The 21,815-nt window shown below is 38.7% G+C and overlaps 2 protein-coding genes across 3 annotated transcripts in view; one reads left to right on the top strand and one right to left on the bottom strand.

Moving 5' to 3' along the window:
* Positions 1–5,955, top strand: part of GDI2 (GDP dissociation inhibitor 2) — a 41,768-nt gene extending 35,813 nt beyond the window's left edge. For both annotated transcript variants that reach the window (XM_081091043.1, XM_081091044.1), the window contains 4 exons: positions 2,823–2,994; positions 4,523–4,667; positions 4,868–4,922; positions 5,008–5,955. In XM_081091043.1, the coding sequence (XP_080947169.1) occupies positions 2,823–2,994; positions 4,523–4,667; positions 4,868–4,922; positions 5,008–5,154 (519 nt within the window). In that variant the 3' untranslated portion in view covers positions 5,155–5,955. The remainder of the gene's footprint in view (positions 1–2,822; positions 2,995–4,522; positions 4,668–4,867; positions 4,923–5,007) is intronic.
* A 1,993-nt stretch (positions 5,956–7,948) lies between these two features.
* The window catches only part of TASOR2 (transcription activation suppressor family member 2), a gene marked incomplete at its 5' end in the record, with an annotated part of 91,448 nt that continues 77,581 nt past the window's right edge, over positions 7,949–21,815 (bottom strand). The window contains 5 exon segments of the mRNA XM_081091037.1: positions 7,949–9,339; positions 9,930–10,111; positions 13,375–13,480; positions 14,503–14,656; positions 15,256–15,381. Of these exon segments, the coding sequence (XP_080947163.1) occupies positions 9,224–9,339; positions 9,930–10,111; positions 13,375–13,480; positions 14,503–14,656; positions 15,256–15,381 (684 nt within the window). The 3' untranslated portion in view covers positions 7,949–9,223.

The raw sequence follows: 21,815 nt of genomic DNA, 5'->3' as shown, positions 1-21,815 counted from the left end.
ACCCTTTTATTATATAGGATAGAGGTCTGGTGCATGGGTGGGGGCTGGCTGGTTTGCCCTGAAGGGTGTCCTGGATCAGGGTGGGGGTCCCGCTGGGGTGCCTGGTCAGCCTGAGTGAGGGGCTGAGGGCCGTTTTCAGGCAGGCCACACCCTCTTCAGGGTGGCGGTCCCCACTGGGGTGCCTGGCCAGCCTGGGTGAGGGGCTGATGGCTGTTTGCAGGCTGGTCAAGCCCTCCAGCGGGGATCCTCACCCTGTGGGTGTGTGGCCAGCCTGGGTGAGGGGCTATGAGGGCTGTTTTCAGGCTGGCCACACCTCCTTCAGAGTGGGGGTCCTGCTGGGGTGCCTGGCCAGCCTGGGTGAGGGACTGAGGGCCGTATTCAGGCTGGCCACGGCTGCAGGCTGGAAGCAGGTACCTGGGATTTATCTACTATAATTGAAACTTGTAGCCTTGAGCGGAGCTCAGGGCCGGCAGGGCAGGCGGGAAGCTTGGCTTCCTCCATTGCCGGGGGCAACTCAAGCCTCCTGCTTGCTCCAGCTCTGTGGCTGCCGCCATTTTAGTTGTTAATTTGCATATTTGCTCCTGATTGGCTGGTGGGCGTGGCTTGTGGGTGTAGCAGAGGTACAGTCAATTTGCATGTTTCTCTTTTATTAGATTAGATTTTTATTGCTTTGAGAGGAAGTAAGTGGGAGAGAAGAGATAGAAGAAACATCAATAATGAGAATCATTGATCGGCTGCCTCCAGCATGCCCATACTGGGGATTGAGCCCACAACCCGGGCATGTGCCCTGGCTGGGAAATGAACCGGGACCTCCTGGTTCATAGGTTGATGCTCAACCACTGAGCCATGCTGGCCTGGCATCAATGTTAATTGTTAACATTTAATTTGGGGTTCATCTGTGGAGCTGGCTAGGTGGAGTTTTGAGTAATTTCTCAAATTTGAATTGAATATAAATCAGTTAATTTAAAAAATACGTATTTTTATTGATTTCAGGAGGGAGAGGGAGAGGGAGAGAGAGAGAGAAACATCAGTGGAGAGAATCATTGATCGGCTTGCTTCTTGTATGCTCCCTACTGAGGATAGAGCCCGCAACCTGGGCATGTGCCCTAACTGGGAATTGAAGTGTGACCTCCTAGTTCATTGGTTGATGCTCAACCACTTGAGCCGCACCTGCCCGGCCATAGTTAATCTTGTTGAAGGGCATATTCTGATTCAGTAAATGTTCAGAGGTGGGGCTGCATTTTCTTCCAGGCTCTCAGGTGAGGCAGATGCTATTGCTCTGCAAACCAGATCATTCCACTGCCATGAACTTTCGCCTCTTACAAACAGAAATGCTCAAAAAGGAAACTCAGAAACTAAGTTATAGAAAATATATATGTATACACACACACACACAAATATTTTCTTTTTTATTGGTTTCAGAGAGGAATGGAGAGGATAGAGAGATAGAAACATCAGTGCTGAGAGAGAATCATTGATTGGCTGCCTCCTGCATGCCCCACACTGGGGATGGGGCTGCAACTGAGGCATGTGCCCTGACCAAGAATTGAATTGGCACCCTCTTTATTTTTTTAATATATTATATTGATTTTTTACAGAGAGGAAGGGAGAGGGATAAAGTGTTATAAACATCAGTGAGAGAGAAACATCAATCAGCTGCCTCCTGCACATCCCCTAATGGGGATGTGCCCGCAACCAAGGTACATGCCCTTGACCGGAATCGAACCTGGGACCCTTCAGTCCGCAGGCCGATGCTCTATCCACTTAGCCAAACCAGTTAGGGCCCGGCAACCTCTTGGTTCCTCTGTCAGCGCTCAACCACTGAGCCATGCTGACTGGGCAAAAAAAAATTTTGTTATTCCTGATGGTATTCCATGGGTTAAGACCATATAAGCAACACTCAGTAGTTGGCCATCTGAACTTTTACTGTTGCAGATCTTTTGTTAACTACCTATGCCTTTTCAGCATAACAGGTGTTTTGGGAAATATGGTTAATGTTTTTATTTGCTATCTAAAAGTCCATTTTATTTAAATCTTCACCTGAGGATATGTTTTTATTGTTTTTTTTTTTTGGGGGGGAGGTGGGAGTGGGGGGTGGGAGGAAGAAACATTGATCGTTGCCTCTCATAGGGCCCCAACTGGGATTAAACCTTTAGCCTTTTGGTTTACGGGATGATGCTCCAACCAACCGAGCCACCCAGCCAGGGCTCAAAATCCTTTTTTTGCAGCCCCCTTCCCTCCTCCCATTCTTCCTTGCTTCACACAGCTGCTGCTACTTAGGAAATTTCAAGGCTTTGATATACAAGGGGAAGAAGACTGTAATATATATATCTTGCAACTTAAGTTTTACTTAAAAAGTCTAGTGTTAAAATATTTTGGTCTGTTTGTAATGCTAGTACTATTTATGGAACATTTTACTAAAGAGTTGTTACTTGGTACTTCTCATATAATGACAACCCCTAATTATACTTTTTCACTTTATTCCAACAACCACCTTTGAGATTGCAAAAAGCCAGGATGTGAACACTGATCTGCCTAGTTCTAAAACTCCTGAACACTGCAACAACTTTCCTAGTATTTGAATAGGATTTAGAATTAATGAATTTGTCCCAGGAAAATTTGTAGAGATTGTTGTCAGAGCTAGTTTTTTTTTTTTTTTTTTTGGCAGAGCTAGTTTTAATAGTTATTTTATAGTTCAATTAATTTCTGCAGTTAATGTGAGAACAGTAAGAGATTATATTCAAGAGACAATGGCATCAGTATACTGTCTAAAAGCACCATGGACACCAAATATTGTAACATCTTTAAATGTTTTGTTACAGATTGCTCGTTGTAAGCAGCTCATCTGTGACCCTAGCTATGTAAAAGATCGGGTAGAAAAAGTGGGTCAGGTGATTCGTGTTATCTGTATTCTCAGTCACCCCATCAAGAACACCAATGATGCCAACTCTTGCCAGATCATTATTCCACAGAACCAGGTCAATCGGAAGTCAGGTAAGTTTTGGAGATCAGCCAGATGTTTGTAGAATTTTAGTAGACAAAATTTACTTTGTGTTTTATCCAAAATTCCCAATTTTATTTGCTCTATTATAGTGAAAAAGCCTTAGCTTTTTAACACATGGGAAACAAAATATGATGGATCCTTTTTAGTTGAGATCCTAAATCATCACATTAAATGGACAAATTAAATTAGCCTAGGAGTCCTGCCTCAGGTTTGTATTCACTGCTTTGGACCTCCGATTCCTCATCTGTGGAATTCAGAGGCTGAACTAAGATGAGTTCCGTTTCTCCAGTTCCAACATTACGTGCCTGTAAAGGCTTAGCTTATTAGTGACCTGACACCACTATTTTGAGATGATGATAATGGTGCTTCTCTGTCATTATTTATAAACTTAGTCTCTAAGATCAGGATTTCTAAAATTGTAATTCCTGATTTATTTGCTTTAACCAGCAGATTTCATCTACTAACTCTTCCTGAAGTACTAAATCTTTTATCAAAAATTCAACTAAAAAAAGTTTTTTGGCTTTGAAAAAGACAATTAAAAGCTATCAGTATTTAATTTTTCTGTATAGGAATCCCAATCACAGAAGATTTATTACTAGAACAAAGGGAGTTGTACTCAAATAATTTTTAAAGGGTTCCCAAGCAGATCCCTGGGTTGGTGAAAGTAACAAAAGGGAGCCCGGTAATTGTTTTCTGTTTTTGAAATTAATGTAGTTACTTAGTGGTATACAGACAACTAGACCTATGGAATTATATGAGTTTATTATGCCAACTCAAGAATAGCTTTTGCTGATTTGTAATTTTATAGTAAATATGTGAGAAGTCAATATAGAAGGTCCCCACTTAACAATGGTTTGACTTAACGATTTATCAAGTTGGTGCAAAAGTGATTAACTATACAACCATTGTTTTTTCTTTTCAGCACAGTATTGAATAAATTGATATACTCAACACTATTACAAAATAGACTGTGTTAGATGATTTTGTCCAATTATAGGCTAAAGTAACTCTTTTGAGCACATTTAAGGTGTGCTCAGCTAAGCTATGATGTTTGGTAGGTTAGGTGTATTAAATGCATTTCGACTTCCGGTATTTATGATGGGCTTATCAGGATATAACCCCTCTGTAAGTTGAGGAGCATCTGTACTTAATGAAACCTTTCTTAGCCATTCAAAACCTTTTGCAATGCAATGTTTAGAGAGGCAGAAGACCTCAGAGCAGTTAATATGGTTTGCCAGGTTTCCACAGTTAGCTGGGACAATGCTGGGAAGAGAAATTTCATTTTCAAGTGCAGCAGTTCACTGCCACATAAATCCTTGATCTCCAAAAGGCCAGAAAGTTGCTGAATATTGGCATATTCTATGTATGACCGTCACCTCCATATACATAGAACTTAAGCTTAGAAGCTATTCCAAGTAATTTTAATTCACACCTCTAAATACGGGTGAGACTGAGTGTACACACCCGATGCCCACGTTTTACAAACCTTGGCAGTGAGCTGGCATTACTTGTTTCCAGATATCTATGTCTGCATGATCTCCTCTGCACACAACGTGGCAGCACAAGGGAAGTACATTGCCATAGTCAGTACAACTGTGGAGACCAAGGAACCCGAGAAAGAGATCAGACCAGCTTTGGAGCTCTTGGAACCAATTGAACAGAAGTAAGTGACGTGATTATTTATATCAGCTAAAATCCTAGATTAATTTTGGATTTTGCTCCATGGTGGGGCAAACCTAATGAGAAGAAAACAAGCAACCATCATCCCCACCAATCTCATCCTTTGGGTTTTGAATTTCAAGCAAAGCAGTGAATGGGTGTGGGGTCAGCTCACCTGCTCACTTAATTCTTTTTCTCTTTCAGATTCGTTAGCATCAGTGACCTGCTTGTACCAAAAGATTTGGGAACAGAAAGCCAGGTGAGTGTGGTGATCTGAAAAGGGTATTATCACGTTTTATTGGGAGATTTCCTTAGTTTCAAGTCTTTCTAATTTTTATTTTCAGATCTTTATTTCCCGTACATATGATGCTACAACTCACTTTGAGACAACCTGTGATGATATTAAAGACATCTATAAGAGGATGACAGGATCAGAGTTTGACTTTGAGGAAATGAAGCGCAAGAAAAATGACATCTATGGGGAAGACTAACAGCAGTACATGTTATCATCTAATTAGGACAGACTTAAAATTGGCAAATAATGCATATTGTATGAAATCAGTATTGTAAGGCCTGCTTTTATAATCCAAACTGAGAGATTGCAGAGCACTGCACCAGTAAATATTCCTCCCCTTTCTAATATCATGTATTAACTTGTATTCATGGAATGGCTGTTCAGAATTGGCAGGTGACCATATTCTGTACTGTTTAACCAATGCTGGCTTTTTTTTTCTAGTGAAGGATAAGTTTTAAAAAAACATTGTGATACTGATACAAAGATCTTGATACAGTATTTGTATCTTTTAATCAGTGTAACCTTTACAGTTATGTGCTTCTGCTGCTCAAGAGCTGGATCAGTACAATTTGCGTGCCATCTGTCCTTAATATTAAGGAGATTTGAAATCAAATATTCCATAATTTGGGAAAGCATACCGAAGTTTTCACTATAGATTTACATTTTGGTCCTGTCAAGTATTATGATAGTGTCTATGTAGCCTCACCACAGGTTTGGTTTATGTGGGCTTAAAATTCTGAACTCCAGACTTCAAGAGTCATTTTGGGGGATACCTGTGTGTGTGTTTTAATCTAATTGATGAGAGCAAAGGAGATAGAAAACTATCATAAAGCAGGTAAATGTAGAAGCTTCTATCATATCCCAGGTGTGGCCTTTTCAACGGACCAAGCTGCAATGCAGTATTGATTTGACAGAGCCTCTCCTTCAATGATGTCTGCCTCAAAATGGCTCCAAATGATTTCTGTACTGCAAAATAAAGCCAGACTCTGGAAACCAAGTCCCTCTCGATTGGTCTGTTTGTGCCCTGATGTTTAAGAGCTGTAAGTATTGTGCTGGCCATGATGCAGTTGTTTATTCCTTCGGTAGAGCTGAAACTGATGCTAGGAGAGGTGCTGGCGTGGAACTGTGCTCAGTTACTGACAGCATGTGAAGCTTCAAACTTGGATGGATAGAGAATCAAGTCTGGCTTCATTGTGAGTAAACCCTAAATTATACTCTTGACTCAGTTTAACTGTGAAACTCTTGATATTCTTTTTTTCTTTTTTCTTTTTTTGGTTAATCCTCACCCAAGGATATTTTTCTGTTGATGTTTAAGAGAGAGTGGAAGGGGGGGGGGGGGGGGGAGAGAGAGAGGGAGAAACATTGATGGGAGAGAGATACATTGATTGGTTGCCTCCCGAATTTGTCCCAATCAGGACCAGGGATGGGGTCTGCAACCAATATACGTATCCTTGACTGGAATCGAATCTGGGGCCATTTAGTCTGAGGGCCTACGCTCTAACCACTGACCAACTGGCTAGGGCTTAGATATTCTTAGTAGTGGTTAACAAGTACTCTTTTTTTATTCAAATGCAAGTTACTGCCTTTGATAATTCTGCTTATAGGTAGCATTTGTAAGAGAACAAGTTAATTATCAGGTAGATAGGTGCTTTAAAAGATTTTCATGTAATGCCGTACAGGTTTGGCTCAGTGGATAGAGCGTCGGTCGGCCTGCGGACTGAAAGGTCCCAGGTTCGATTCCAGTCAAGGGCATGTACCTTGGTTGCAGGCATATCCCCAGTGGGGGGTGTGCAGGAGGCAGCTGGTCGCTGTGTCTCTCTCATTGATGTTTCTGACTCTCTATACCTCTCCCTTCCTCTCTGTAAAAAATCAATAAAATATATTTTAAAAAAAAAAGATTTTCATGTAATGTAAATTGTAGTTAGAAATTGTTTTTAACTGGGACCTCCTCTCTCTCTTAGCATTATACAGTAATAGCTACCAGATGAATGAAGACATCTTAACTGTATTCTTATAGGCTGAATTTGATTCTTACAGTTATGTCTAAAGGACATTATTAGGGCATATGACTAATCTGTTGAAGTAATTCGGATAATAATTTAGATTATTATTCAGATTATCTGATTTACATTAGCTCAGTTTCTAAATCTCACACTACTTGTTTTGGCCAGATACTTCTTTGTTATGGGGGACTGTCCTGTGCATTGTATGATGTTTAACAGCACCTCTGACATCACTCCTAGATGCCAGGAGCACCTCCCTAGCCCGAGAACCAAAAATGTCTCCAGATGTTATAACATATCCTGGGGGACAAAATCGCCAAGTTGAGAACCACTACTTTATGTCAGGGGTGGGGAACCTTTTTTCTGCCAAGAGCCAAAAGGATATTTCTAACATGATTCTCATACCATACAAAATTATCAACTTAAAAATTAGCCTGCTATATAGTCAAACATGCAAAATGTACAAACTGGTTAGTATTAAATAGAAAGCAAAGATATCAGGACTTTATGTCCCAGGCCAATGGGGTCCAAAAATGATGAAGGCACAGTTTCTGTAAGAGCCTATAGTCCAGGTTAGACCCGTTGTTCTGTGACTTGGTTAAGTTAAAATAAAGAAATGGTGGAATGGGACTGATGGCCTTGGGGTTGGATGTTGGAAGGCTTTTCAGTAAGGGGAGATGAACATTTGAGGTACAACTTGAAAGATGACTATGTTGGACAGATAGCACCTGACAGGTGGTAGTAGTAGGTGCTCAATAAATGTTTCCTTTTCCTTAGTAATTTCAAATCAACTTAGTGTTATGATCCTCTTATTAGAATCTTATCCCTGAGGTAAAAAATGGGTTTCTAAGCAAAAGCTAGTGTCAAATAATTAAAACTTATAAATAATGAGATTGGCACTTTTGTTTGGGTAAGAAGTATACAAAGTAGATGAATGGCTTTTGAAAGAAGTTTCTGTATAGTTCTAACAGCCCCGCCCTTTTTTTTCTGTAGCTTGCAGCTCAGTGCACATGACCTTGGGAGGGGAAAACACTGGGCGGGTCTGCTGGGACTAAACTGACAGATGAGGACCAAAACGATATAAGTGATAGTATTCCTCTGGAACCCAGTCATTCTTGCTTAAGTGGCTTAAAAAGTGATACAACTCTCCTGACAAACTACAATTTTTGCTATGAAGTCCTTGCAGAAACAATTGACTTTTTAGTTGTCTTTATTAGAAAAATGAAACAAATTAGTTATAAAAACTTGTGTTCCAAATAGATGTTAAGTGTCTTCCAAATGTTTTTTGCTTGGTTTTCATGTTTAAAGATTTTATTTATTTCTAACATCATAAATAAGTGATTATTCTCAGAGTTGATTTTGTAAGTGCACTATTTACAAAATAAGTGGAAGATGACAGTTTATAAATTTGTACCATTTTGGAAAAAAGGTTAACTTTATGTAGTGTTTGAATAATAGCAAATGAAACACTTAAGAGATTATAGTCTTTACAAGGGTAGTAAAAACTTCTAAAACAGACTAATATGCATTTCTTAAGTGTTGCTGACATTAACATGCAAAAATAAAGCTATTGGTTAAAATAGACTAATTTTTGCTACAACTGAGTAGACATGTTTATAAAATTATTTCTAACTAAATTCAATTAATAGCTTTAAATTACAGTTAATTTAAAACAAAATATTTAACACTGCAACCCAAAGTGACTGTGTCATTGTAAATGAAGCCATTTAAACAAAATGTAAAAAAATGAAAGGAATTTTCCGCTAAGTTGTAGAACATTGATTTGTTTCAATTATGAGAAGGGAAGACTTTTTAATAGGTGTCTTAAAGTTTTTTAAAGAAAAGGGAAAATACTAATTTGTTGTTGGCATCACTGATGTCTAGGCAAGTTACAGTTGAATAACCTGGTTAAATAAAATTGATAATTTCATCTTTAAAACAAAATAACCAACAACTATTTTATAAATAGTATGCTACCTAATGGGAAAATTTCTATGCATTGTAAAGGTTACATCATATGTCTCGGTGATCAGGATGAACTGCAGGTGAAAATGCACATCACACAGAAAATGGGTAATTGGGTTGGTTATTTCATTAGTGGATACTTTAGAATTTCATCCCTAAATAGAGTTATTTTTAATTTACAGCATAACACATAAGGTAAAGAACAGAGTTTTTGAACAACTGTTTGCCTCATAGACACAAACGTCAGTATCTTCCCTCAATTCCAGCTGACATGGGAGAGTTGCAGGAGAAGTGTTCTTACCAATAGCTACTCCTAAATGGAGCTGCTACTTTTTGTATATTTTCAATAAAGTTATTTACATCTGTAACAAGGATGCCACTATTTTCAAAAACTTCTCTGGAGACAGGCTTCTCTGTAAAAAGAAAAATATCCTTTTTTGGTAAAAAATGCATTAATGTACTTTCTAAAAAGTATCATTGACATATAATATTATATTAGTTCCAGGTGTGTATAACAGTTATTCAACATTTAAATGTACCTTTTTAAAAGTAGCAGAACCCCCTTTGTTTAAGAAAACTTGTGTGAAACTTCCTAATGTGGGAGGAAAAAGGAGTCTGGTTCTAGTGAAGGAAAAAAAAAAAAGTTTGAAGCTTTGGGAGCAGCCCCTTCCATGGGAGGTGGGAAGAGTGCTGGGAAACCACTGATAAATGACAAAAGAGTCATTCCTTAATTTTTAAATGTTTGGTGAAGATTCACATGAAACATTAAAAATTAGGGGATTAAGTATAAAATTAAGTAAGGAGATGATGAAACTTAAAAGAAACTGTTTGAGGACTATTAAATAGACAGTACCCCTCACCCAGCCATTATCAGGCTAACAACTGATCTTGGATCTATATCCATTTATCTTATGGCATTCAATGACTCCTAGAGTTGACCCATTTGGGCATTAACTGATTGATGATATAAAACTGAGGCAGTACTAAGTCTGTATGACTTTACCTGTTAGGAAGACAGCAAACCTGGCATGGATATGCTGAATTTGCAGGTTTAGGAGACATTTTAAATGTTCTGCTTTTGTTGATGACCGAGAGTCACACTGGTGATAATGAAGCAATTCAATGATATTTGCACCCTGGTAGGCTTTCAATATTAAGTTCTTCTTATGTGCAATTGAATCCACTCTGGAAAATATATAGAAATGTTAAATTCAGATTCAGTGTAAGTTTCTTTTTTACTGTATCTTAATTTTGTTTTATTCCTAAATCTTCTCTTGCCTTCACTATACTTACATTCTTAGTTTAACTACTTCCCATAAAACCAACTGAGATCCTTTGTCCCTGTTCTTTTCCACCATACACTTGCCTTCCTAGAAGTCATTGTCTTGATGTGCTCTTCAAAACATTACAGGTGCACTATCTTTGCAAATACAGATTAAAAGAAAAAATAGTGCCCTAACCGGTTTGGCTCAGTGGGTAGAGCATCAGCCTGCGGACTCAAGGGTCCCAGGTTTGATTCTGGTCAAGGGCATGCACCTTGGTTGCGGGCACATCCCCAGTGGGGAATGTGCAGGAGGCAGCTGATGGATGTTTCTCTCTCATCGATGTTTCTAACTCTCTATCCCTCTCCCTTCCTCTCTGTAAAAAAACCCCAATAAAATATTAAAAAAAGAAAAAATAGCATTCTGATTCCAAGCCGAAGGGACATCTACACATTTATCTATCACCACTTCCAAAAATGTCGCCAGGCAAGCTTCATATGAATTTCTAGTGGACCTCTTAATGCATTCTTTATAGCAGTGATTCCCAAAGTGGGCGCTACCGCCCCCTGGTGGGCGCTGCAGCGATCCAGGGAGGCGGTGATGGCCTCCGGTGCATTTGTTTTAACTTTTTTTGTATTACCTTTCTATTCTGAGTTCAATAAATAGTTTCATAATTTCAAACTTCAATGTTTCTTATTTACACCTTTCTTTACTATATTTTACGAAAAAGGTAGAAACATTGATACATATAGCTTTCTGTTTAATTGCTATTAAAAATTTAAAAAAAATTTCCAGGGGGCGCCGAGTAATATTTTTTCTGGAAAGGGGGCGGTAGGCCAAATAAGTTTGGAAACCACTGCTTTATAGCAATGGTTCCAAATCTGTAAGTTTCTTCAAAACCCCTGCTCTAAACTTCTGATTAAAACAATGTAGCAGCTAGATTTTCCTTAGTTTCTCACCTTCTTTTAAATCTTCTTACTCGCTTTTTTCTTACTCTTTTAGAGGAAAATGTTTAACTTTTAAACATCACTACCTCTGCTCTTGATTCCATCTCTCCAGTCAGTCTTTTCTATCACATTCTCCTTCCTGTTTGCTGGAGAAAACCAAATCATACGTATCCCACCACTGAAGCGAAAAGTACTGTTCACATCACAATGGTGAATTTCCTTCCAGACTTATATGTCAATTTACAGTTGGTATCATACTGTACCTAGTTTTAAGATACCAACTTTTCTGTTATATTCCTTATTGTTATAAACAGAAACTCTTTGTATATTTCTATTTACTGTGTTAAGTTTTGTGTGACATTATTTTGCAAATATTAAAAAATCAGACCCTGGCTGGTATGACTTAGTGTTAAGAGGGTTGGCTAAGCACAGAACAGCCTCGGGTTCCATTCCCAGTCAAATACGTGGGCTGTTTGATCCCTGGGCCTGGTTGAGGCGTGTGCAGGAGGCAACCAATTGATGTGTCTCTCTCCTTACAGCCCCCTCCCCTCCCTTCTAATCTCTCAAAAAATCAGTGGAAAAATTAGGTAACAAAATTAGCCTAGAGATGGAGTTGAGGCTGGTTTTGTAGTTATTGTTAACCATCAATGGCTATAAACCCCTTTGTGGTTTTTAAAAGCTAGGGTTTTCTTTTTGTTTTAGTTATAGATATACTCCCCCAATGTTGAAAGAATCTGACAGGTTTTCTGATGAGCTCTGTTTATGCCAGGTAAGTACAATCTGAAGAGCATGTTACTGTTCTGGCTAACTCTCTGTGAATGCATGGGCCCAGCCTGGGATCCTGTTCGCTCTTGGCTGTCCTGTCCTAGTGCCTCCTAACTATGAGCCTTTTCTGAGCTTCTAAGCCACCTTTCAGCATCTCATGCGCTTCCATAATTTTGGCTGTTTCATCTGAGGTTTGTTTTCCTTTGGAGAAATCACTGTGGTTAAACACAATAATGGACATTTCAGAGATGAACATCCTGGAGTCAAAGCCTACAACTAACTGACTCCAAGTCTGACCTAAGTCGGGCCTGTCATGTGTGCTCTGTATGAAGTTAGGGCAAGATAATTGAAGTAAAACAACTAACAGGGCCTGAAACAGTCATTTAACAAATGGCTTGTCAAATCTGTTCTTTTCCAGTCTGTCTCTGAGCTCCAGGCCTTCCTTTCCCAGTCTCATTAGAACCTGGAGGCACATCTTTTTTTTTTTCTTTTAAATATATTTTATTGATTTTTTACAGAGGAAGGGAGAGGGATAGAGAGAAACATCGATGAGAGAGAAACATTGATCAGCTGCCTCACTCCCAGTGGGGAGTGCCCGCAACCAAGGTACATGCCCTTGACCAGAATCGATCCCGGGACCCTTGAGTCCGCAGGCCGATGCACTATCCACTGAGCCAAACCAGTTAAGGCAGGAGGCACATCTTTGATACGGAGCTATTCTCAGATCCAAGTTCCTTTAGCCAAGGAATCAATAAATACTTTTCTTTAAAAAAATCCCCACTGTAGAATGGCAGGGTGGCTCAGTTGGTTGGAGTGTCCCATACACCAAAGAGGTTTTGGGTTTGATTCCAAGTCAGGAATAGCGATCCTAAAATATCTATAGTTAAGTTCAGACTCTGTTTACGGGAGGCCATCGATAGATTTTTCCCCCTCACATCGATATTTCTCTCTCCCCCTTCCTCTCTGAAGATTAAAAAAGTCCTAGCCATATATTTAAAGAGGCTTGTCAACTGGCAATCTATTGTTTAAGGGTAAAATTCAATTTTCCATCCTAGTTATAACTAGGCAACTTAAAAAGCATTACTGTGGCAAGCCCGTAGTTCAGTTTACTTTTTGCAGTTTATGGTAGCAGAGTCTGAATAACTATAGATATTTTAGGATCCCTATGTCTGACTTCTGTTGGTCTAGAGAGCGCTACTCACAGTGTATGCCTATAAACTTTTGAGTACAACACAAAACTTTCATTGACTAATATGCCCTGCTGTAAAAACAAAATCCCCAAACCAGCCAACAGATCTAAATACTGTGTTTAGTGATGCAGGTGATTTCCATTCCAGTACAAACTTAACCTTGAATAATACCAGTCCAGAGCACATTTAATATTTCAGGGTGAATCACATGGTATTTCCATATCCCCCTGTCAAAGGGAAGACAAGGACCCCCGCCCAATCCCTCACCTGGCATCAGGCCTTACCTTACATCTTCCTTTAGCTTTTTATTTTCCCTGTAGTGAAGCAACCATTTCCATCTTCCATTTCCATTTAGTTTCTCCAGGGCTTTCACAATTTCCTTCAGTTGAACTACAGGATAGAATAAATTGTGTTTTAAAATTCTTGGTTTTCTACTCAAAGCCCAGAATTTATTACTTGTAAAAAAAAAAATACCTGTGTTTGAGTGTATACCATCATTGATTGCCACTTGTATGGCTGTATAGGACCCCATATTGCATTTCAAAGATACAGCAATCTATGGCCCCTCGATTCAGCCCTACCTACTCATACTGCAGTAGGAGAGAGCTCTGCAGAGAAAGCACTGCAACTCATAGCAGTTAAAGCTTTGAACATATAGAGATCACATAGGAGGTTTAGTTGCAACAGCAAAGTCCACGTTTCTAAATACAGAATCTACAAATATTTTTCACCTCCAATTTCCATGTACAATTCATGCTTGAGCTAGGCAGGTTTTGATCGTACATAAAAGTGTCTGCTTTGTGCTCTGACAATCTCCTAGGTCAACTCAGGGTTAGGGTCAATGACTGCCCACGCAATGGATTAACTACATATAACTTAAGTAGATCCCCTACCCTGACAGATTCCCAATCTCCAGTTGACCCTTGAACTACTCAGGTAAAGTATAAGTAGATGCACATAGCTCAAACTCACGCTGTTCAGGGTCAAATGTATGAGTGTTCAAGCAGACAATTAACATGACTTCCAGTAACCATTTTTTTAGATTTCCATATCAGTAAGGTAGTAAGTGTGACAGCAACAGAAATGGAAGAGGACTGATTCTAAACAAAATCTGTATCTGACTTCATTTGGCAAGTGATGGAATCAAATTTAACAAAATCTCAAATGTGTATGACTATTTTAGCCACAATCCTGAGAGAAGGAACTTAGGAGCTGGTTTAGTGGTAAGGACAATCAGTAAAACAAGGGAGGTTAAGAGCATGCATACTGGGAATGAGAACTATATAAAAAACTGCTTAGCATAGCATACAGCAAAAATTAAGCCCTCAAGAGGTAGAGACTGACATTATTTTGAGTTGATATTTTTCATGAAATAGTACTTAAGAAACAGGAAAGGAAATTAAAAGGCTAACCTAATGTTAAAGTTTCTAATATTCTGTCATCTGATACCACAAAGCCTCCAGTCCGGAACAGCTCTTGGAAGGTGTAATTGAGAACATCTTCAGGGCTGTCTACTCCGGCGAAGATGACACTGGGAAAATGCTTGAGCTTCAGCAAAGAAGGAATCTATTAAACACAAAAGGGTCCCACAAAAAAGGTAAATTTACTGGGTTTTGTCACTTTTCATCCGAGGGTTTCAAGATTCAGGACAGCTAAAAATACTTTAACCTTGATGACTGATAGATAATTCTACCACACATAAGGAATATTAACTCAGTTCATCATAAAACATGTAAATACAAAGTCTCTATAACTGCAAAGGTTGGAGATAGGGAAAAGTACACCTGAGGCTTTAGGGACCTGTAATCAGGCAGGTAACAAGCTAACACCATCCCCTGTCTTCGGCTTCACTTGGTATAGGTGCTGTAGGGATCGGTTACTACCTCCTGATAGGCTGCCGCTATGCCCGTAAGTTAGATCTTCTTGGAAGAAGCAATTACTTCTATTCAACTAATAGGTAAATATAACAAAGAGTTAAGAAAAATTTTATAATTCCTATAAAAGAAAGTTTTGTTACTATTATATGAAAATTTATCAGTATCTTTTTATAGTTCTGTCTTAGTTAATTATTATGAATAAAAAAAGGCAGTGACAAGTCTCATAATTATAGAGTAACAAAGGCCTGGAACACATTTCTTTGTAAGAAAGGTTATTTTCAAACCTACTTGATGTAAATGTGATGAGATATCTTCATTTTTGATGATGACCATTAGCATATCATTCTCTCTGTGAAAAGCTTGACAGAAATGCTGAGGTTCAATTTCTGTATGGCCTCCTTTCCTCAGAATATTCTGAAAGATTTACAGATAGCCATTACTAAAAAAAAAGATGAATGCACAGAACTTTTATAATTTACTAAGAACATAAAAAAGCACCTCCTATTTACTAAATTATATCCTAACAAGGCAACAACAAGTGGCAGTTTGTCTTACACTAAGTGAGCTTTCACCTGTGAAAGAAATGACTCCTCAGTATCACTAACGGTTGGGTTTTATAAGTTTATTTCAAAGGCAAAAAAAAAAAAAAAAAAGCCTTGGCCAGTGTGGTTCAGTTTGGAGCACCATCCTGTGCACCGGAAGATCACGGGTTCAATTCCCAGTCGGCACATACCCAGGTTGCAGGTTCAATCCTTGGTCTGGGCACATATGGGAGGCAACTGATTGATGTATATCACATCTATGTCTCTCTGCCCTTCCTCTCTAAAAATCAATTTATAAAAAAGGCAAAAAAAAGCACTATAGGGTTTTTTATGTCCATAGAGTATCAAAGGCTGATTTTTTTTTTTTTTTAACCACCAGACTAATATATTGAGTCTCACCCTCTTCAAGGGGATTTACCTTGGGCATGCTGTGATGCACTAAAAAATGTTTCTGGTCAAAATGTTTCTAGAACACACTTTTGAATATAATACCCATAACAGCTATGTATTACTTCGAGTATCATTAAATGGATATTGGTTTTGAGGTGAGAGAACAGTCTCTTGGATGTGGGGACTTGACCATGAAGATATATGTGCATGGTTATTAGGCAATGCTGTTACACAGAATCGGGCTGTAATAGCCTGCTTGGGGGAGGGTAAGTTCATTTAATAAAAACATTAACTTTGTCCTTTGTGATTTTGACAGTTTGTTTGAAGGATTCTGGATGTTTCCATTGCACACCTTGATGTTCCTAGTTATATAAGAAACACTGTATTTTGACTATTTCAATTCATCACTCAAAATGTATGGGCCATGTATTTTCAAATAAATTCCTACAGGCAAGATTTCTTTTAACAGAGCCCAATAAAATGTCTAAATATAAATCTTTAGCCCTCACTTATTTCAATAAATTATTTGAATAAATACATTTTCTGTTCAACATTTTCACCAAACGCTGTGGCATTCGTGTTGTGGGCTCTTGTCATGCAGTCTGAATTTTGACAGATCTTCCTCATCTTACATAAAAATGGGTCATGACATCCCATCATCAACCGAACGCTTCAGAATTCTTCAGGACTGAAGAATTATAAGGATAGCTTTGTGAGCTTTTAGAAACATTTTGCTTTGACAAGACTTTAATCCTGTTTATTTTATGTGTCAACTCTCTCACTTGGAGATTAGTTTTATCTTTGCACACAATTTGTTATTTTCTGTTGTAAATAGCGGCCATATGATATTATGAAACAGCACATTCACTATTGAAACAGGCATGATGATATCTTGAACTATTCCTACCAGACCTATGATCTCTCCATATGAAAACCAGTATCATCCGTGCTCTGTAAAGGGTTTGAGAACTAAGATATTGCACTGTTGCTTTTGAGAAGGAAGCAAAAAGAATTTAAGCATTCTGTTCAAGGTGGCAAAACAGGGATATGGCGATGATGCTAACTCAATCTGACTTATTTTAGGACATGTTTCAGGAATAATTAGCCAAATAAAATTACAGTACACCCTTAATTTTTCAGACCCTGATTTAATGGACTTCAGATTTAAAAGACAAAATTTCTGGTCCATTTGTCATATGAGTGTCACATGTGAAAATTAACACCCTGTTAATTTAAAATGCTTTTAACCAATAATTAAATTAACAGGTCTTTTTTGTTAATTTATTTTTAAGAAATTTTAGCAAATAGGCCATATGTTGGGGAAAAAATACTAGTGATTTTGTTGACATAAATATTACATAGTTACAGCTATAGTCTACATATTTAAGTCCAAGTGTCATTGCTCGTAAACAATGCTGGGCAAATGATTAGCATGTGATCACACCACATCTTGCGAGGTAACTGGGTTTGTTGTCTCACTGTGTGACTTTCTGAAGTAGTTATATAACTCATGCTGGCCGGTGTTCCAATGTGTGCTAAGCCACACCCCAGCTGTGTGCATTTGTTTACTGGAGATGACTGGTGAATGCACACATTTAACCAGACCTATTCAGTATAAATTTAAAATTACAGTAACACATATAGAAAACTTTTCTGTGAAATTAAAGTTTTCATACATAGTTAAATTTAATTACACAAACATATCTACATAGTAAAAACGGGTTAACAAATTTGTCAATATTTTAACATACATTCAGAAGACCTACTTTATTATATAACAGACTTTCTGCTTTAACAGACTGTCCCTTGCCTGAATTAGTCCATTATATTGAGGATTTTACTGTAACTTTAATTCAAGGTAAAAAGGAAATGAATTTTCAGGTTACTTTTGGAGGCTAAGCACCTTCAAAAGGACTGAAGGCTATTTAATACTTTTTCAATGATACTTCTTACCAAAATGGCATGTAAACTGGAACAAAAACTATGGGGGTTTGGGTAGGTGGGTACAGGGACAAATCCGGCAACCATTTATGAAGTACCTTGGAGAAGAAAATAATCCTCAACAGGAAAATAAAATCTGTTAAACAGAAAGATCAGACTCCATAAATTTGGAATAAATTTTAAATATTTTAAGATCATAATTAAATTACACAAAATAGGAGCCATCAGCTATCTTATCTTGAAGAAAGTAACTAACAATGGATAGCTTCAAGTTAAAGCTTATCTATCATTTTTCCAGTCCATGCTATAGTCTAAATGCCTTAGCATGATTTCTATTAAGGCCCTTCCATCCTAAAATGGCCCTTTCTTACATCTCTAGACTTGTTTCTTGACAGAACACACTATGCTCCAGGCATGATGAAGCAGCCTCTTCACTGGGCCCGTGTACTCTTATGGCCCTTTCAGAAACCCTCTCAGGGTTCCCTTATGCTTTTCTTCCTGCAGCACTGAACCAATGACTAAAACTGCCTGCTGTCCCTCTGGGCAGACTTCCAACCCCTGAGGGGAGTGTCTGTGTTACATCCACTGCATCCTCCACACAGAGAACCTCGAGTTACCAGCTTCACACCTGCCTCTGGGAAGAGCAGGAAGCTGCTTTACATGTTTCATTAGCATCTACCTGATGTGCCCCTCTGTGATAATGTCACACTCATCACATACAACATCTTCAGATGTCTAACGTTACTCAGTAACTCAACATTTATGGACTTACCAAGTGACAGATAATCTGAAATACAGGACTTCTCAGAAGTACTGACATAAGTGAACTATAAAACAAATCTAGCCAAACATTTAGAACCAGAACACTTACTAGTCTAGCCTTCCACACCTCACACAAGAGGTCAACCTTGCTAACTTTAGTAAAATATTCCTGACTCCCTCAAAACAATTTCAAAGCACCTGCACCAATACCACACTTAATTTTACATTCACATTTATGTTTCTTTTATCAGTGTTTTTCATTTCTCCTCGTGTACATGTTAGGGCTCTAAAACAGACACTGAGAAGGATTGCTTTCATTTGAACTGGCTCCTGCCACCAGTGGGGGTGGCTCCTGCCACCTTTGGGCTGGTGCTCCAGGCAGGTGAAGATGGGGCTGGCATGACCACGGCTAATTACACTTGGGGTAGGAGGTGAGCCAAACAGCAGGTACAATGAGGGCAATTGAGAACCCTTACAGCTTGAGAAGGAACTGCAAGTGTGACAAAGGTAGGATAGACCTGGTGGTACTGGACTGGAATTGGGGAGCAGTGTGCCCTATTTTTATTTTAAAAAGAAACATACAGGTGTTATTTGTACATTTAACAGATAGTTCTTGGCTGTTTGCTTGACGGATGTAGATGCAAAGGCATCCAGTAGCACTGAGTTCACCCACTGCCAAGTCTTGATTCTGTGGCAGGCAGGCAGGCAGACATGAGCAGAGCAAGGATGATGGGCCAGATACACAAGGTCACCAGGGTAGAAGGTCCCGGGTGCCTAGCAACGGGCGTTTGTAGGGTCGGATCTCGTCCCCAGGGTGACCTTTCCTCCTCTAGCATATTGTTGGTTTAGACCCCAATCCCATGACATTTCTTTCCTAGAGATAACATCTAGGCCTCAGTTGTGTCTCAGGTCCAGGCCCAGGAAAGCAGCAGAACCAGACAAGCAACCCCACAGCTGACCTTAGGACTGGATGCAATGGAGAATGATCCCCTGCCCTGGCACCAACTAACTAATCAGTCGGGGGAGACCTAGACCCTGAAAGGACACACCTGGAAAGCTGATGAATATTCTACTGACATCTTCCCTTAGGACCTCCCCTGAAATCTCCACCCTTAGGACTGAGGACCCAGCATGCCTTCCCTCCCAGGAGCACACCTATTTCCTTCCCCAGTCCCTTCTCTATCCTCCCCAGGCACGTCACCTATACCTTCCTCACTTCTAAGCTCCAAGGGCCCTTCCTTTACCTCTATCACTTGTTTTCTAAGCCCATTTCTTCTATGAAACTTCTGCCTCTCTGATTTTCCAAATGAATGTTCTCTTATAGTTTGAGTCTTGGCTCTGAATTCTTTCCTAGCTAGAACTCAAGTTCCAAGGTTGCTGAACCCAGATCTGGTCTGACCCCACTGGTCTAACACCTGGTGCCATTCTTGCTGCCCACAACAATTCCAAATGCGATTCTTCACTAAAACGAATTACAGCTCCTTGGAGAAGTGGCTGACTTCAAGGCTGAGTGAGGAAATACACAAGATTAGCCTGTAACATCACATTGTACCACAAAGGGAGAAGTTAGCCAAAGAATTATAGGGACTTGTCTAAAGGACACAGAAGCCAACTCTTAAAGGGACTCCCACTAGCTGGGTCTGGGGAAATCTGAGCATTAACATAATGATAACCAAATGATAACTTTTGAGTAAAATAATATGGAACATGGGTTCACACTGATATAAGCAAAAGAACAAATCGAAGGGAACGAAAAGCTCTACCCTACAGCAGAAGGCCAACTAAGGAATGTACAAGGAATGACAGAATTAGAATACCACGATGTGGCAACCATCACAATATCTGATTCAGACAAGAATCAATCTGGTGGGTGAAAGTCTCAAGAAGAATAGGATATTTACATATTCTATTGTATCTCCCACTTACTAATAACTACAACATGATTATTAACTGTATATTGGAGGGAATTAGTAGAAACTATCAACAAAATGAAAAATGTTAATACTGTAAAACCTTAATATAATGGATTAATTTGGGCAAGGTGGTGTCTTTTAAAGCTGAAAGTCGGTTAAATATAATAAAGCAGAATTTCCAAATGTGTATGTTAAATTGACAAATTAGTTTACTTGTTTTTACTTATTAGACATGTTTGTGTAATTAAAATGAAATATGTATAAAAAAATTATTTCACAGAGATTTTCTATACTGTAATTTTAAATTTATCCTGAATAGGTTTAGTAAATGCATGTATTCACCAGTCACCATGAGTAAACAAATGCACATAGCTGGGGCGTGGCTTAGCACAAATCAGAACACCAGCCAGCATAAAGTCACCTGAGAAAACAAAACCAATCACCTCGAGAGATTCAGTGTGATCATGTGCTAATCATTCTCCCAACACTGGTTATGGTGACTCTAACTTAAATATGTAGACTTTAGTTGTAGATATGTAATAATTATGTTGGTGAAATTACTAGTGGTTTTTCCAACATATGGCCTACATACTAAAATTTTGTTGAAAATAACAGTGAATTAACAATAACAAAAATAACCTGTTAATTATAAGCAAATTTTGATTAAAAGCATTTTAAAAGTAACAAGGTTTTATTTTTCACATATGACATGGACTGGAAATTTTGTCCATTAAATCTGAAGTCCTTTAAATTGAAACCTGCAAAATCAAAGTTTTACTGTACAATAGGAATCTGACAAAAACAGACATATGATAAGCAAAGACAATATGATACTGAACTTAAGATGGGGTCTGTGGGCTGAACTAGCACAGTGCATTAGTGCTCAGGTCCTGATTTCTAGGGTTGTGCTGTGATCATACAAAACAGTGTCCTTCTTGTTGGGTAATATACACAGTTGCTTCCTTAGTGCAGCAGTCTCATATGAAGGTAATACATATGTATTCAGAGGTAATGGGACATCGTAACTGCAACATATTTTCAAATGGTTCAGAAATGTTAACAGTGGGGCATCTGGGTGAAATGTAAATAGTGAGGTATATTTTAACATTCAGAAATGTTAACATTTCTGCAGCCTTCATATGAATTTGAAATTATACTTTAAAAGTTAAAAGAGAGAATACTGTATTTTCTAAAAATATAAGAGAAATTATGAGGGGATAAAATGAGGAAGCTCATGGTAAATGGAGATGGATTCTGGCTCCTGTGAAGTTAGAATTTTACCATGGTTACATCATTTAAA

Source organism: Myotis nattereri (genome assembly GCF_964212035.1).
Source record: "Myotis nattereri genome assembly, chromosome: 1".
NCBI lineage: Eukaryota > Metazoa > Chordata > Mammalia > Chiroptera > Vespertilionidae > Myotis > Myotis nattereri.
This window is presented reverse-complemented; position numbering and strand designations above follow the sequence as displayed.